Source organism: Punica granatum, chromosome 4 (genome assembly GCF_007655135.1).
Source record: "Punica granatum isolate Tunisia-2019 chromosome 4, ASM765513v2, whole genome shotgun sequence".
Classification (NCBI taxonomy): Eukaryota; Viridiplantae; Streptophyta; class Magnoliopsida; order Myrtales; family Lythraceae; genus Punica; species Punica granatum.
The window spans coordinates 3,913,847-3,931,458 of NC_045130.1; the positions used below are offsets into that span (position 1 = coordinate 3,913,847).

At 38.9% G+C, this 17,612-nt stretch overlaps 1 protein-coding gene across 2 annotated transcripts; it reads right to left on the reverse strand.

The window, feature by feature from the left end:
- Positions 1–345: 345 nt before the first annotated feature.
- Positions 346–8,904, reverse strand: LOC116204586 (putative 1-phosphatidylinositol-3-phosphate 5-kinase FAB1D). 2 transcript variants are annotated; one of them, XM_031536741.1, is made up of 14 exons: positions 8,548–8,904; positions 7,921–7,997; positions 7,387–7,643; positions 7,023–7,056; positions 6,295–6,915; positions 5,713–5,857; positions 5,289–5,630; positions 4,227–5,009; positions 3,797–4,131; positions 3,545–3,671; positions 3,287–3,433; positions 1,900–3,171; positions 1,349–1,615; positions 538–1,013 (listed from the first exon to the last, which is right to left on the reverse strand). In XM_031536741.1, the coding sequence occupies exons 3-14, from the start codon at positions 7,598–7,600 to the stop codon at positions 693–695; spliced, it is 4,608 nt and encodes a 1,535-aa protein (XP_031392601.1). In that variant the 5' UTR covers positions 7,601–7,643; positions 7,921–7,997; positions 8,548–8,904; the 3' UTR covers positions 538–692. The 2 variants fall into 2 exon arrangements, with proteins under 2 accessions (XP_031392602.1, XP_031392601.1); XM_031536742.1 differs by lacking the exon at positions 7,921–7,997 and having other exon boundaries at positions 346–1,013.
- Between the last annotated feature and the right edge of the window lie 8,708 nt (positions 8,905–17,612).

Genomic DNA, 17,612 nt, shown 5'->3' on the forward strand with positions numbered 1-17,612 from the left:
AGAGCTGCTTCACAGCCTTACCTTTGCTTCCATCTCATGTTTAGTTGTAGCAAGACTCCGACAAGTGGATGGCTTTTCCGTGTACTGGTTGCGATGCTCGAACGTAGTTTGGGGTTCGAGAATGGTATTCATATGCTCCAGCACGATCTCTGCAAGAGTTCTGGCAGTTGCAGCTGCAGTTCTGTAATCGTGTAACCAAACCGAAATGCTCGGAAACTGAGTTGCCCTCAGTTCTGTTCAGTATTTTCAAGTCTAAAACTTACATTCGCGTGCATTGCATTAAAAAGAATTTGGACTGATGATATACGATTCCAGAAGCCGACATTAAATCGACGAAGCCATGTCTGAAGAGCAATCACCACATGAAGTAATTCAACTCATCATTTTGAATATACTTCCAAACAATGGAACAAAAGGACTTTTGTTTACAATCGCGCAGAGCTCTACATTTCCTCAACGAGACACCAAAAAAATATATGCATCTCATCACATATATATATATATATATATATATAGACGCCTATAGGCATGAACCTATCCGCCCGAAAATTTGCTAAAAATTGCACAATTACCGGGTTAAGCGTATAGTAGAGCAATAACGCCACTATATATGTACAGTAAATGGACTGACTGCCAAAATAAGATTAAATCATATGTAAAGATTAAAAGAATAAGCGACATGAAAGAACGGATTAAACCTCCTTGATCTTGAGATTTCTCGAGTTGGAGGAACCATCATCAGCAGGGGCGCAGATCTCGCAAGAACTGGAGCACCAGTTATCAGGGACGCAGAGGAAATTGGTGGACATGAACTTGCGGAATCTCTTCTTGTATTCTCTCGGGGAGATTACTGTGGGCAAGACGTTCTTCGGGACATATAAGGAGGTCTTGACCCAAGTCTCGAGCTGCTTGTCCCAAGTGTATTGACGGAGATAGTCTATGATCCCGCATACGAGCTCCCGCTTCTGAATGTCGACCCCCACCAGCAACGAGTAGTCCATCACATTAATTAACTGGGAAAGAGAGGAATAATAATGTTAATGATTGGTCAGACAAAACCCAAAGAGACGCATAAGGATAGATCTTTAAGAACACTACGAGTGACCAGAAAGTCCGCTCGATGGTGAAATTTTTTCATTCTGCTTCTTGAAAGAAGCATTATTTTCATGTTAACAGAACATTGAAAACATTATTCCAATACGAAACAGAATCGCATAAATGTTCATGAACATTTCCTTAAGTTTGTTCATAAAATCTGTTTCCGTCCAAAAAATGCACTAGCTGAAACGAAAATAATATTTATATACTGAATGCACATAACGATCTGATTAGAACTTTTCTGACTTACATTGAGGAAGCTAGTGTCGTTCCACACAGCACGTTGCAAGAAATGCTTCGCTTTGTTGCTGATGTAGAGTGGAGATGAGTTCATGTCATTCACAAAGTTCTGATCCAACAGAACATCTCCTGTCCCATCAGTGGCCGAATTAAACCGATCATGCAGGGCACCTTTCAAATCATACTGTCGAGTAATATTCCGACCGCAAGTAAGGTTCTCCATCACCATCAGATCATGCCGAACTTCTTTCCCACTTTTCGGCTGCCTTATGGTTACCTGTGGAAAAGTGATGTTAGGAATTTTAAGGAGGTAATGAGAAAATATCCAACAGAAGCTGTTCTAGGACAGATGTGTTTGGTTGTGTTTCACTATACTTTGCACCGACATTCATTTTAAACAAAAATGGCATTCTCTTGTTTGTGGCCCATCGATTTGTTTAAAGGATATCTCCCTGTTCGGCCATAGGATGGCCCATAACGACAAGTTTTTCAGTAATTGCCAGTTGAAAATCGTAAGGAAAGAAACTATAACCAATAGTAGTCAAGAAAAACTTATCAAACCTGATAGATTCCGAGAACTTTGGCAAGGCAGGTCTGGTTTCCAATCTCAAAGCACTGCATCATGTGCTTGAAGTACTGTGGGGCAAACTTCTCAAATGACTCGAACTCAGTCTTCTTGATCTCCTTTATGATGAATCGGTCATCTAGGGTCTTCGCAAACACTGACTTGCTCTTCCCGCCCTTGGCATCCCAGTTCCTACACCGGGCCAGTGAGGCAATAAAATCAACCTCCGATGGGCAGCAGCGGCTCCTGAGGTCCCGGAACTGGTCTGCGTACAGACAAACCACGGAATACTTCCCCTTTGTCATTGATTTTGTGACCCCAAGAGAGACCTCTGCCTTGCATTTCTCAGAAGCAAGCAAAGAGTCCAACAGCACCAACCCATCAAAGCTCGATAACCGGGACTCATCTGAAAACGAAGAGTTAACCAGTTCCGACTCGGAAGAAGTCGAAGTTGTAGAAGGAACACGAACCAGATTTTGCATTTCATCAGTAGCAACCTCAAGTTCAGGCGGTTGGTCCTTCAAAAGGGCCAGGGCACAAGCAATAATGCTCGAGATCTCACCCTCATAGTCTGACACTATGTAGTTATAGTTATTGCCATTCTCAAGGGGAATGTGGAGCCTAGCACCTTCCTCAGAGATCAACTGGTGAACTCTTGGTAGGTATTCTGAGGTTTTCCCACTGAGAGGTTCAATTCTCGAGGAGTAACCTCCCCAAATTTCCTCCAAGTAGATCTGACGAATTTCGGAGAAGGGTCTCCAGAACCATCCGTTCAATCCCTTCAAGGTGCGCAAAAGTGAACTCTGGGAAGCGAGTCTCTTCAATAGACCTAAACTTACGGAGGATTCACTGTGATGAAGATCCGGAGATACTGCTCTTGAAACAAGCTCTTGACTCTCAATGTTGTCAGCCACAGTTGACGTGCTGGATGAATCATCTTGTTCTTCTCTCCTTTGATCTTCAATCGGAACTTCATTGAGGGAACGATTCACATCTTCTTGGGCATGATCTTCAATAGGGCCCTCCTTGATTGGCACATCGATGGTACAGGAATCCCCATCATTTTCTCGGTGGCCCCAGTTGGATTGCTCTTCTGCAGATCTCATAGACATGGACGTGGAGGTTAAATCGGAGTAGAGGAGGGAATTAATACGCTGATCCCAAATGGTTGATTCAAGTACAATCTCCCACAATAACCGATTCAAGTGAAGGAGCTTGTGAACGGCCTTTCCTTGAGTCACGTTCCTCATTGTATTTTGGAGAGAGAACTGTTATTATTTCCAATCACATCACAATGATGTAAATCATCAGTTCAAGAGGGAAAATGACAGGTAAATGATAGATACTTGTCAAAAAATCTGGGACAGGGTAAAGGAACTATACCTCAAATTCATCACGTTCTTGCTTCAACATCTCTTCGATATCGGAGAACTGCATTCCTGGACGTGGAGTTGAGCCTTCGAACTTCGATCTTATCTTGTCAAGTGACTCCCCAACTTCTGAGAAGAGTAACATCCCTTTCGAGTATACCTTAATGAGAAGAAGGAAGTGTAACTCTCAGCTGAAGTAAATAAGGAGAAAGTAAAACATACACAATATTGACAGATGATCCATAAGAAGCATTGGTGATGATGGAGATACATTGTCGGATTCTCTCACGAGTAACTTCGGTCTGACTGGATTGTTGAAATCCAGCATTTGAGGAGGCATAGAAACAGTGTAAGTTGTCACTGGAGAGTATCGGAACATTGCAGCCATGGGCCCTAGTCTGCAAATTGAATTACAAAGCTCGTGACTTTCATAATTTTTCAGGATAAGAAAAATAGAAAGCAGAAAGCTTTAGTTGAGAATCAGTTCTCTACAACCAAAGAGATCCTCTGATAAGCTACGTACCCATAGAAGTAGAGGAAGTCCCTCTGAAAGGAATGCCCACAGCTCGACAGTCCCACTGATGATGAATGATGGGAAAAGCTGAGTTCGAGAAACTTTCCGAATGACAGGCCGCGTGCAGCAGTTGAGACCAACACCCTCTTCGTCGACTTCAGGGTTCCATTTCCCGGTCCGCATTTTCCACACCGGCCCCACATCCAAATCTTCCCCTGTCCTTCCCCTGCTAGGCGCTTGCCACCAGGAAGTCGCTTCACTTGTATAGTAAGCTGCTTGTTATGATGTGCATAGTAGTAAAAGTGGGCCTCGGGCAGTTCACCACATGACTGGCACTGTGTTTTCTGTGCAAGAGAGCAATAATTTTACATTTATTATGAGAATCAACACATCATTATTGATGTAGACATTAGACTACCAAGCATTCTGAAAATCATACCTGATTTAGTATATTGTCCCGAAGAAACTTGCCAAGCGGAACATCAAAGTTCCGATAAAATGTGATACGGGAGAAATGGCTTTGCTCGCACACAGTCCCTCTTATGGCATTCCTTCGTGACATCAGGACCAAAATACTTTGGCAGTCTAGCACTGAGTTGACCTCATTCCTGCTTCCGGTATCTTCATTGACGTGGTCATCTTCAGGTCTAACTGTGTCAGGGGCTTCAGTGGAAGCCACAGCCTCCAAATTTGACTCATTGTTGCTATCACTAATTTCAATCTCAGATGTGACGGCTTCCTCTGAATTTGCAGCATCTAATATGTGCGCATTGGGTTCGCTCTTGTTTATCCCAAAGTAGGCAGACAGGGAAGGGTAGGTGGAGGCAAGAGGGAAACTGTCTCCAATGACTTTCTTCAGTGAGGCAGAGAGGCTCGAGAATCCGGAGAATATAATGGGATTATATGGTTCATGGGATGAGGGAGAATCCGAGTTTGGTTGATGGGAAACTTCATCATGGAAACCATTGGATATGGGAATATCCATGGTAGAAGATTCCTCCTCGAACCCATTAAGAGGGGTTAGATCAATCGATTTTGACGTTCGCGCCTTAAGATCCTTCGGTGAATTAGCTGTACCTGGAAAGAAGAGAGTAGAAAACATAGACCTCTGATCTACAAGGAACGAGGTCTCGAGAATCAGATGGTACGCCATTAGAACAGAACACCGCACAACAGACTTGATCTTCTTCAGCTCATCGCTGGGACTTCCTTTCAGCAAAATCTACAAGGAACAGCAAATTAACATTAAGATAAGCATCCCAAACTAACGTGGTCGACCTCAGACAAATAAACGGAAAACAAACAACAGCAATATACACCATTCAGGCAAGCTCTGCCTCAGAAAGTCAGATCTTGCCCACTCAGAAGATAAAGAGTGAAAATAATTTTGAAAATATGAAAGGAGGCCAAGAGCATACATTATACCATTCCCTATCAATTTATCATGGAAAGATTGTCTCTGTCCACATAAGCTTAGGGAGATTAAAATATTAGAACTTACTGTGCAGCCCAAGCGTGTAGGACAGCCTTCAAGAAACATCAATGTCTTAGTAGGTTTCTTTCCCCCTTCACTGGGACCTGCGTGTTCTTCGACGAACTTCTCAATATAAAAGGAGTCACACTGCTTTAGCTTCTGAACTGTGAAGGTCTCGGTTGATACGATTGGTGAACCGGTACAAAGAGCAATTCTCTCTAATCGGTGAAGCTTCATATCAAACACCAAAGTCATCCCTTTTGCAAGAATAGACTCCTGGACATCCCTAGATACAGATTTTTCCACCAAGATTACATTCGGGTGGCACATCTCTATCATCTCAATCACAGACTTAAGACGATCAGCCTCCTGCATAAACAGAGAATCGTCAAATTATCACGATGATGTCTTTATTTATTATCCTTTTACAGAAACTTGGATGAGGTGTTACATGCTTCATTGTATCAAACGAGGAGAGCCCATTGGAAGATTGACCGAGCACGCCACGTAGTAAGAGCAGCTTCGGATTCTTGTATCTAGTAGGCATGTGTTTGTGAGCTGCATGCTTCTTAAAAACCAAGCCTCGGATCACTTGACTGCAAAACAGAATATCATTATAAGAAAGCAAAAACTAAAAAGAAAAGCAATAGGCCAAGAGATAAATCTATTGATTCTGCATCAAATCATTTGTACGCCCCTGTAGCTCGAAATCTGTGTGTTGAGAAGTCATTCTTCTTTGGAAAAAAAGTCATCATCTTTTCTATTTTCAATTTTGAAAAATATGGAAACGAAGCAAAGAATGGGTCAGATTGCATTTTATTGACTTTGCAAAGAGAAGAAAATGATGAGAAAGTCCATAGAATCATAAGATATCTCGGACATCATCAAAGGATCCTATGGTTGACAATGTAGCATCCTTCTTCTTCTCTACATCTTTTCAAAAGAGATATACAGAGAAGCGGAACTTTCCCCAGTTTACCACCAAACACACAAAAGTCTGGAAACCATTTAATGATTTAAGAAAATTTTCTACCTTTGGCTCCGAGTCCCAGTCGCAATACACTTGACCTTAACGTGCCCATCCAAACCCATTCCTTTCCCATCAACAGCATCCGGTCTTAGAAATGAGGCGGCCTCCCAGGAAAGCGAAGTTATGATATCAACCCAGCTCTCCCCATCTTCTGTAGAAGAAGCAATACCGATTGACCTAAGAAGTTGGGTCACTAGAGCCCTGAACTTCCCATTAACCACCTCCTGCAGTGCCCTCTGCTTCTGCTCCTTGAACCAATAGCTCCCGCTCCCTTCATCGGTTGAAGTGCTCAAAGAGCTCGGCTTGCCCCAGTTCATGCCATCCCCACAGCCTTCATCGTCATCATCATCATAAGTCATACTGCCCTCCACATCATCCTCAACATCTTCTGGCTCAGGCGGGTCCCACATCAGGCCGCCCATTCCATCGTTGAAATAACGAGAATTGTCGGCCACTTCCTCAACAAATTCACCATTTTTCTCGAAATTTCTACGATCTATGTCTGGATTATGATTGGAATCCTCACGCCTATTATACATCAAATTACTGTCCAATTGTCCATTCACACAACTCCAATTGGAGTCTCCATGGCTACTAGACACAGAGTGCTCTTCTTGGTTGTTTCTGGAAATACACAAAAGAAGATTTACCAAAACATATAGATAGAAATATAAACCTTGTTGAAGTATATTTTTTTACAAAACAAATCAACTTAGACAAAAAAGAATTACCTATAGTATGAGTTCACATCCACCGAAAATTCACCTGAAATATTAGGTAATTGACTCAATTAAAAATTTATCCACATACTTGTCAACTAAATATGTTTCTAGCAACTCTAATATGAGCCTTTACCTTTTCCTTAAAATATAGGCAAAATCTAGGGGAGAGGACTATAGCGATTACAAAAGCTGACTTTGAATTATAAGTTGTCATCGAGCAAGAAAACCAATAGAGGAACAAAGCTTGTACTGAGAAATTCCCTCTTCTTCGTCTAATTTTGTTCTTCTATTTCTCTTCAGTCTTCTCTATTTCCTAAAGTCCCTTCAGTATATATGCATGAATTAAAAGCATAGGAAGAAAATTGAAACTTACTGCTACTTGAGACAGAGCTGTCACTGCTCGACAAGGAACTTGTTGGGCTGATCATCGGAGTCATTTGAGGACTCAACTGTGTCTCTCCACAAACTTTACAAGAGAAAAGGCTGGTCCCACCATCCAATTTCAAGACACTCCTGTCATGTGTAACTTTCTCACCATTCTCCAACTTTACAAGCTCCGAACCGCAAGAATGACACATAGCGCACATCTGACCGCTTAATTCCTCCTGTAAATGGTTCGCGCCTGATCACCTACCATTTCAACAACAAACAATGGATTAGGAAAGCAATCAACGGTTTGATCGAAACACAATTTTGTGGTCTGTTTTTTCTTTTTTCCCTAAGAAACGGAGCAATTATCAGCAAAAGTTGGAAATGGGAAAGCAAATTCATTTAAATCAACAAGAATCTCCCCCGTCATTGAACCACAAGTTAGTGAAATTCGATATCCAAGCAAAAGCCCCATAGGGCGTGACCAAAATGCAAGTAAAAGCACTTCAATATAACCTAAGAATCATCAGAACTCAACTGAGATGTTGAAGCTTCACATCAAAAACTTATGATCACCCGAAATCAGCACGGTAGAGATGAAAGCTGTAGGCCATACTGAAATCAGTGAAAGTTAGGTTAACTTGATCTATATCCGATCTATATCTATATTGCTTTCAGAAAAATCTTGAATCCATAAGGACCAGCAAACCCTTAATCCGAAAACATAGTTGAGTGCCCAGAAAAGCAGGAAGATAAAAAAGCTTTCCCCCATTCATTCAGATCAGAAAAATCTTGTCTTCTTCATATAAATCACCAGAACATTCTCCATGTTCACGGCCAAGAATCTACCAAACTGGAATCCATTCCCCCACCCCACCACCCCCAAAAAAAAAAAAAACGGGTGGCAAGAACACCAGTAAAAACGAAGACCCGCAGACCTCAATTGAGCTGATATCACTTCACAGTGCCAACAGATTAGATCAGCTCAATCCGAAGGAAGGGGAGAAAAAGAATCACATCTTTAACTTAAAAAACCGCAACTAACAGAACCCCATCTCCATCTGAATCCGAATCACGAGGTCAAGACTGAAAAATCTCGAGCTGGAAATGGAAATAAAATGGAAGAGGAGAGGAGGGAGGAATAAGAAATGGGGGAATGACTTACTGTTAAAGCAATCAAAGGAGGAACAAAGATTTGGTGGAGGAAGAAGCCATGTGTGCCCCCCCACTGCTGCTTTCCTGCCCCTGAAGATATCTCTGTTCACAGCACTTTTTCTCTCTGTCTTGGAAAACAAAACAGACCCAGTAGCAGAAGATGAAGAAGAAGAAGAAGAAGAAGAAGAAGAAGAAGACGTCTGGTTCGGGACAAACCAACTGGAAATTGGAATTGTATATGCTGAGGAGGAGTCCACAAAGTGTGTACGCAGCGCAGAGAGAGAGAGAGAGAGAGTTTCATCTACAATGCTCAAGTTGGGCTTTTGTTTCAGGCAGACACAGAGAGAGGAAAGAGAAGGGAAAGGCAAAGAAAGGTATTTGAAAGGCAGGGGACCAACCCCACCGTAGACGACCAATACCTCCACAGCGTGAAAACTCTTGCCTTTTTTCTTCTTCTTTTTTCCCTTCCTTTCTCTTTCTCATTTTTTTAAATATTTTTAATTAATTAAGTAATTATTACCTTTAATTAAAAACATTTACAACTATGTGTATATACGGAGTATGTCGGGGGACACACGTACGAGTGGATACGGTGTACGTTCCAGGGGGGAAGTCGTTTCCGGCTATTCTTCTCGGACCTCGTACAGGAATACTTCTTCTCAGCATTTATCTGTCCCCTCAACTTTTTTCTTTATTATTTCCACTTTTTTTTTTTGTTTTCCTTGAGTGACTTCTGACCTCCCGATCCATAAGATCGATAATTCCTCGCGGAGGGTGTCACCGTGCAATAAGTGTATTGCCACCGGAGGGCGAGCGTGCCATTTCATCTACATAAGATGATTTAAAAGATCATATAATGAGATCTAATCTAATATTCAAATTATTGAGATTTTCACGACGTTGCAACTAAAATTTATGCCTCTAACTTGAATTCATCATGTTAGCGAAGAGATTCGTGCTTCTACGTACAAATTTCCATTTTATATTTTAACTGCTATATAACACGCGATGTGAAATAAACTCCAAGGTATAAATGTATAAATGGTGATGGACAAATAGAAATGTTGTATTTATATTTGCATGAAGTCATGTGGTGTGCTTATATATACATATATATATATATATATAAAATAATTAATTAATCTATCTAAATTCTAAAATTATCTGCGAATTTTAATAGTCTTCTCACGAACCTTCAGAATTGGGATCCATTCAAAGATTTGGAGCTGCAGAATATATATATATATATATATACCTATATAAAATATAATAGATAAAATATAAAAATAACTTTTTTATTTCGCGTTCTCTATTTTTTTGCTGAATTCATCTTTTTCTATTTATTTGGCCCAATATTCTTCTCTCTTTCAAACCTTCTAGATTAGTGGAGAGAAAAAATAAAAGCCTTTAATTTTCTTTTCAAATTTCTTTTTTTTTTTGGGTAGATTTCTTTTCAATTTTCTAGATAAGAAGACGGCATAAAATTGAAATTGCACGATTCGGACATTGTTTGACTTCAAGCACAGTTTGGATAGGCTGAATTGCTGAATTTTCCTCCCTTTTTTTTCATACCCTTTTTTTTCTCGGCTTCTTGCATACGCAATATTTATAATAATAATAATATATTCATGAATAGTATAAAATAGCTTAAAACTACCAGCCTTTAACTAACTGAAAAAATCTAATTATTTTTTAACAGTAAAAAATTAATGCATAAATATCTCTTCGCCGTGACATGTGAATGTCTTAAATGGCAGAAAAAGTCAATCCAACAAAAATCTTTTTGAGATAATAATAACATAAGAAAGAAAATTTGCATATTTGATCTCTAGGGAGATGAGTTGACTTTCAGTCCGCGGGGACCATTTTATTCCAATCTAGACCCCTTCTAAGCATCTATTTACTTGTATCTGGTGAAATATATCGGGATCCATGGTATAAGTTGTTCGCAAGTGCCCAATTACTCGGGTAACAGCATGATCGAGCTGTGTTTTTGCATGAGTCAGAACATGACGACCGAGAGGTTTTTTAGCAGGGGCACAAATGTTTTAATCAAAACGGCTTATATATTGTTTAAAATTTCTAGAATTTTTACCATGTAATATGTCACTGTTTTAACTTTCAATTAAAGCCCATTTGACTATGCAAAGTTAATAATCTAAACAAATTAATCGAGTACATTGGTCTGTCTATTATCTTGAATACGCCGTTGAAATCAGTAAAAAGACCGGCATTAGTGTCTTAATATTATTCATCATCAATTGTTTTGACTCTATATATAAATATCTTGAATATTATATATATATAAATATATATCCTTAATATTCATCATCAATTGTTTTGACTCTCTCACTCTTTTTTTTTCCCCTCGAAACAGTGACAAGGATCCTTCATTTATATCTAACTAGATGCAGCGGTCCACTGTAAAAACGAATACAAGGAAAAATACCCAAGTAGAAATAACAAGAACGAGATATATCGGTTGATCCGTCGAACAATTTACAAAGGAAAATAGGCATAAAGCCACAAGAAAAAAAAAGTTACAATCATATAAGCCATCCTAAAACCAATAATCTATATCAACTACCTTCTTGCAATAATTTTTCATGGACCCCAATGAAAACTGGAAAAGGTATCCTCGGTCCAGTCCATTAATCCACGGTAAATTTCTATATCTGTTATGGGAGATAGAGCAAGAATGATGTTTTGGGTTAGTATCCGAGCGAAGGCTCCCATCACAGATCACAACTCCTAAACAGTCAAACCTAAGGAACTAAGCTAGAGCTCCGTAGATAAGTTCAAACCAGTAACCATCATCCAATCTTAATCAACTTAACCTAGGCAGCCCGATCCCAAGATAATAAAACCTAAGGAACTAGAGTGACTAAGCAACTGAAACTCCATCAATTGGTTCAAACCAGCGATTGTCAAAGGGGAGCCACCGAGCCAGTTAAAATCAATAATAAAAAGTAGCCACAAAATAGATGACTTAAACTGATGAGGGGAAGAGCAGACCGGCTAGAAATCGTGGTCATTATCGTGGTGGGCGGGGGGTGCTGCCATTGATGAGGGGCGGTATTGCCGAAGACGAGAAGTCGCCGTCAAAGGGGAGGATAAGAGCAACAGGTCAAATAGGTAGGGAGGCGGGGCAGGGGCGACACCACTATCCGTGTCATACTAGCTCGAGGAGCTTCATGACTCGTGTCGTGGAGGAGTGCTGTGACCCGTGCCGTGGATGAGCGTCAAGCGAAGACCCGCACCCGCACCAAGTTTTGACTCTCACTATATATAAATATCTTAAATATTATATATATATATATATATCTCCCTTTTACTATAGAAAAAAATCATATTGAAATTAATATGCATTAATTGTCTCGATTTTGATATTATTTTTTAATGCTACATGGAAGAGGCTCGTCCAGAAAAAGTCTTGCATTTCCACGCGAGTGTGCATGAAAAAGTCAATTTATGTTTTGAAATACTATTCTTCACTCCTATATTTTGCTATTTTACTCTATATGTATAATATACAGGCATCTATATGTCTAATTTATTCCATTCCACGCATGGAATGGAAACTTAAGGACCAACGCGTAGAAATAAATGTGATCCTTAACGGCAACGAAGATATCAATCAATTAATTTTCAATCATAAAAGGCGCCGTTAAACATTACCAACATAGATTAGGTTAAACGATTTGACACTTGTTCATCTTAAAGAATTTTAGGTTTTAGTCTTGTAAATAAAAAAAATTCACGATTATGATAGTTTTATCCCTTAATTTATCAATATGTTTCAATCTGGATTAGTCTAGCCCGCTGGGCTTCCAAATACTTGGGTGCACACTTAAAAAAAAGAAAAGTCGACAAGCGCAGTGAGAAAATGTCACATTAGCCTTTTTCCATAACGTTCTCAACTCGTGGTTGAGTGACTCTTCGACTATTCGAAGATAGTGATCATAATCAAATATAATATTGACAAATAAAGCAAGCTTCTCGATTCTCAATTAAATATAATATACTTTTTGAAAAAAATTAACAATATTTTCTCGACTGTGAATAAATATTTAAAACAAGAACAAAAAAAGAATTCTCCAAATATATTAAAAGAATTTTCCATAAAAGTCGAATAAATCATATCAATCAATCTGTTATAGGTATATAAAGCAGGCATCATGATATCGTACAATGAGAGACCTTCATTCGTTTTTTGAAAACCTATCATATCAGCACCGGGCAATTTTGAGAGTATCTCTGGTTCACTAATTTTTCATTTTCCTGCATAATATGTACAATATATAGACATAAATATTAAATGCTAAATGAACTGTCTCTCTTGTTATCGAAAAAGAAAAATGAATGGGCTCTGTAAAAATATATTCATTAATTTAAAATACAATACATCAATTGTATATACGATCAATAATAATTACAAAGTATTTTTAATATTTATTTAAAAAAGATAATTAACAAAAATAAAAAACCATAGCTCGCTCAATGCGCAGGCATAGTGACTAGTCAATTATGAAAGCCTTCAACTGTACTAATAAAGCGCCACATTAGCATTTTCTTGGTATCATCAGCTCGTGGTTGATTGATTCTTCGACTGCTTAGCCATAATGATTATAATTAATTGTCGTATTGAAAAATTGAAATAATTTTCTTGATTCTCAAATAATTTTTATAAAAATTTATGATCAAGAATAACTATGAAGCATAATTTTGAAAAAAAATCTTGAGATAAATTTAAAACATTTCTCTGTAAAAGTTCAATAAACTAAATTTTATTAATTTTTCAAAGAACTGAATGTACTTTCCAAGATGGTCAAAAGAGGTATCACTTTACAATAGAATTGACATAATTTATGTTGGTAAACGATAACACATGATATAAACAACTACTTCGATCTTTGGCAACTGAATGCCGATCGTATTCGTGCTTCCACAAACGAATATAAGCTACAAAAAGTCCAGAGGAAAAACACATGTTGAGATAGAAAACCAACAAACGCTAACCTCACAGTCATTAAAACTATGTGAGAGATGAAAATGCTAGACCAAAGTCGGGTACAATCGAAGGACGTGAACTCAAAAATTGAATTCATTAGCCTTGTAATTTTTTTGATAACAAATTCATTAGCCTTGTAATAAAGTACATTTTGTCCGCAAACACTTGTCCATTGTCTCAGGATAATAAAGACGGTTTTGTCTTGGTTATATTGAAGGCATTCGATGAATATGACCTTTAGAAGAGAAAAAATTTCCTCTTTTTTCTTTTGGAAAAGTAGAAAAATTCCTTCTAAATTTTTCTTTGATCCCTTTCTGAAAATTGGCATTTCCATTAATATAACCATAATCACATTCATAAAAAAAAATGAATAATATTTTTTCCAAAGCTTTCAATAGTTATTTATTGTGTCCAGTGGTTTAAGGAAAAATTCAATTCTTACCCCTACTCGATTCAGCGATATAAGTTTGTCAAGCGGTTTGAACCAACATATTCTTTCTTTGTGCGTTCAACACGGAAATTGACGACGACAAGAATAATACTCTCTAGCTCTTCAAATACATTATAGATAATTTACGTTTCCATTATCGCTCTTCACTTGATAAGCCACAATTAAACATAATAATTAAAATCCACAATTATCTTTCATTCTAGAAACCTTTCTATCACTTGCATATGAGCAATCACTCCATTACGCAAAAAGTTCAATAATTCAATTAATAAACGAATACATGTAAATCGGTTAGAAATCATAAATATCTGAAGTGTAACTCTTTACGTGGAGGAAACTAGATAATATCGCATCGAGAATAGTCACATCAATCGCCGGGTCGCCTCCATATTTCATATTTCTTGCTTCTGAAAAATATATATACAATTATGCTGAGATAATATTATTCGGGAACAATCATCAGTTAATCAAGAACAAATTGCCAAAAAAAAGTCAAATATAATAATCTTCCCGAGTTCGACTCCCCAGATTCCATTTGGAGCCAACCAGCACGCGCCGAGAACGCACCGCTCCATGGCGGTGGGCCGTGTCGCCGCCGTGATCCCGCCACGTGGAGCGAGCGATCCACGTGGCGGGATCACAGCGATCAAAAGTCGTATCCGGAGGGAGCCGCTCCGTTTCGGAACTTCCAATGGTTGATTGAAGGAGCCCATACCATACCCCACAGCCCACCACGTTAACGGATCCACGGAGGTCCCCCGCCGTCCTTTCAGGGTGCGAAATTCCCGTATTGCCCCTCATGCCGTGAGGTGGATGAGAACGGGAGTGACGTGGCGGCGCCTCATTGGCTGACGGCCTGAATCATTAGAACGGGGGGGTGGGACAAGGTCCGTGCGCCGGACGGTAAGCAAATAATTGCGCGGTGGTCGCTCTAATTCTGCCACCTACTCGATAATGAATATTCATTTTCCAGAGATTCGATTCGACCACAAATTAAATCAAATATGAAATTATTGTTTTGATGAATCAGAAGGACTCTAGGGTTCGAAATCGTTCGAGATAATTGAATTTTTGAAAAGATCGGCTCCTCTTTTAGGAGGGAATTGGTCGAGGACAAATCAAAAGGCCCACAGCCTCGGATAAATCCAACTAAGGTGGAAAGCATGTCCAGAGACCAAATCCGATCCTCTCGATTGTACTTGCTGTCATTATATCGTACGCAAATCATCGCATGATTGAGTACATGGAAAAAAGTTTGGAGTAGTTTCGTTGTACCAATGACTAGAAATGTTTGAGCGTGATTTTCGTGGTGAAATTAGGTGTCGAGCGTTGGGTGTGTAGTTATACCGTTCAGTCAAAGACAAACTTATTTGCGGCACGTTTCATATGGTTTCATACGAACTAGGAATAGATTCGGAGAACAAGTGGCGAAGATCTCTCGAGTTTTTTTTTTTTTGGTGGGGGGTGGGGTGTAATTCGATCTCATGAGCTATTTGTATTGCATGGGAATAGGTTTGAGGTAGGAATAGTTCCATTAATGGCGAAGTCCATTCTTACATAAAGAGTACGAAAAGTTTATTAAATGTAACATTTTGGTACAAGATGAATTTTTGATTAGGATTTGATACAAAATGTTTGAATTTGTTGCAATCAGATGAACTCCTTTAGCCAACCTTTTGACGCCGTTAGCTAAGCTAACGTGGCTAATGATGTTTCAAATGCATCCAACGTGACATTGAATTAATAATAAAACAAATAAAATTAAAAAAATAACTATCTTTCTCTCCCCCTCTCTCAGTCTCTCTCTTCTTTCTCCACAGCCATGGACGAACACATCCAGTTTCACTATTTAGAATGTGTTTGGTTTTAGAATTGAGTTGAGTTTTGATTTTAATTAATCTGTAATGATTGTATTTTTGAATTATGAAAAAAGTAATGAATAGTTGAGAGAATTTAATATAAAAATTGAATTGAATAGTTAAAAAAATTTTAAAAAGTGAAAAAAGTAATTATTGTGTTGTTAAATTGAAAATAAGTGAAGTTAAGTTGAGTAGATTAAAATTTTTTTTTAAACCAAACACGCCCTTAGATTCCCATTTCATAAAATTCAACATACCCACAAATTGATTCCCACAATCGAAGGTGCAATAGCATCCGCTCACTGACTTGTAGCCCATCCCTTCCTCCTGTTTCGTCTTATCTTCTTCTTCCTCCCCCCATCTCCAAGGATGCCTTTATCATAGTCGAAAATGATAGAGAGAAGAGCAGCGAAGGAGAAGATCAGAAAGAAAGGGGGAAGGGGAAGCAGACGGTGGTGGTCTTCGGAGCCTCAACCTTCGAGTGGCTGGCCATCGAGATGGCCTTCAAGCCGCTCCTCGATAGGGCCTGCACCACCATAGACCTCTGTGACCCTGACCGCGACCCTAACGACGACGAAGCCCCCCCTCTAAACTCCCAACCCCAACCCAACCTTCGCTTGCTGCTGCAAGTCAGTGAGCAGAGCCGCCCGGAACGGAAGCTTCTCGATCGATCCAGTTGACCATAGGAGAGAGACGATTGAGAGAAAGAGGAAGGAGAGAGAAAGAGGGGGGAAGGAGAGAGAGGCTGAGAGATGGGGGTGAGAGAAAGAGAAGAGAGAGAAAAGTTATTTTATTTTATTTGTATTTAATTTTAATTAAATTAAAAATGATTTTTTTAAAAATTTTTAATTCAACAAAAGATCCGAGGTATTTGAAACGTCATCAGCCATGTCAACGAAAACTAACGGACATCATAAGTGCAGCTAACGGAGTGTACCTAATCGCAACAAATTTGAATGTTTTGTACCAAATTCTAACCAAAAATTCATTATGTACCATTGGATTACATTTAACAAACTTTTTATACCCTGGCGTAATTAACTCAAATTTGCACATCCAAAATCTGCTCGAACTCTTCATGCCAATATGTTAAAGGTCAATATATCCATAATTCAAGGGATTGTTGTGTTAACAGCTAGAGCTTTTTTCTTATGTGAGATAATCATTGAAACACTGAAACCGAGCGGAATATCCGATTTGGCAAGTGGAGAATTAAGCTCAACCCAATAGAATTGACCTAGTGATTAAGAAATGTGTCTTTCTTAGAGAAATCCCAGGTTCAAATCACCTCAGAAACCAGATAGGAAAATACTCCCCAGTGAGTCGCTTGCACGGTTCATGTGGCCGAACTGATCTTATTCCCTGGGATTGTAGAACGTTCACGTGAATCGTGAGAATTAAGGACGAAACATGAAACCTCTCGTTATAAAATTTTAAAAAAAATCTCCAAGCAACAAAATTAAAAGTTGAATTGGATTCTATTTAAGTAGCCAATTAATGAGAACATGATCTTGAGAGACTATTTTCAAATTAGGCAAGCCACCGTTTTCTCGGTGTTACCATCTCTGCGGAGTTCCCAAAAGAACATATATCTAAGATGTCACGCAAAGAAAACAACCAAACACAGAAAGGGTGAGAAAGGACAAGTACTACCAAGAAGGACCTACCCTTACAACTTCTTCTAATTAAAGAGAAAGCTATGTATCCTCGTGTTTGTATGCATATACGCTTATCTATATTAGCTATGTATCACA

Coding starts and splice junctions, on each gene's coding strand:
- LOC116204586 (XM_031536742.1), bottom strand. CDS start 7,600: ATGTGCGCTATGTGTCATTCTTGCGGTTCGGAGCTTGTAAAGTTGGAG. Junction 6,916..7,022: donor GATGTGAACTCATACTATAG/GTAATTCTTTTT, acceptor GTGTATTTCCAG/AAACAACCAAGAAGAGCACT. Junction 4,132..4,226: donor GGGACAATATACTAAATCAG/GTATGATTTTCA, acceptor TCTCTTGCACAG/AAAACACAGTGCCAGTCATG.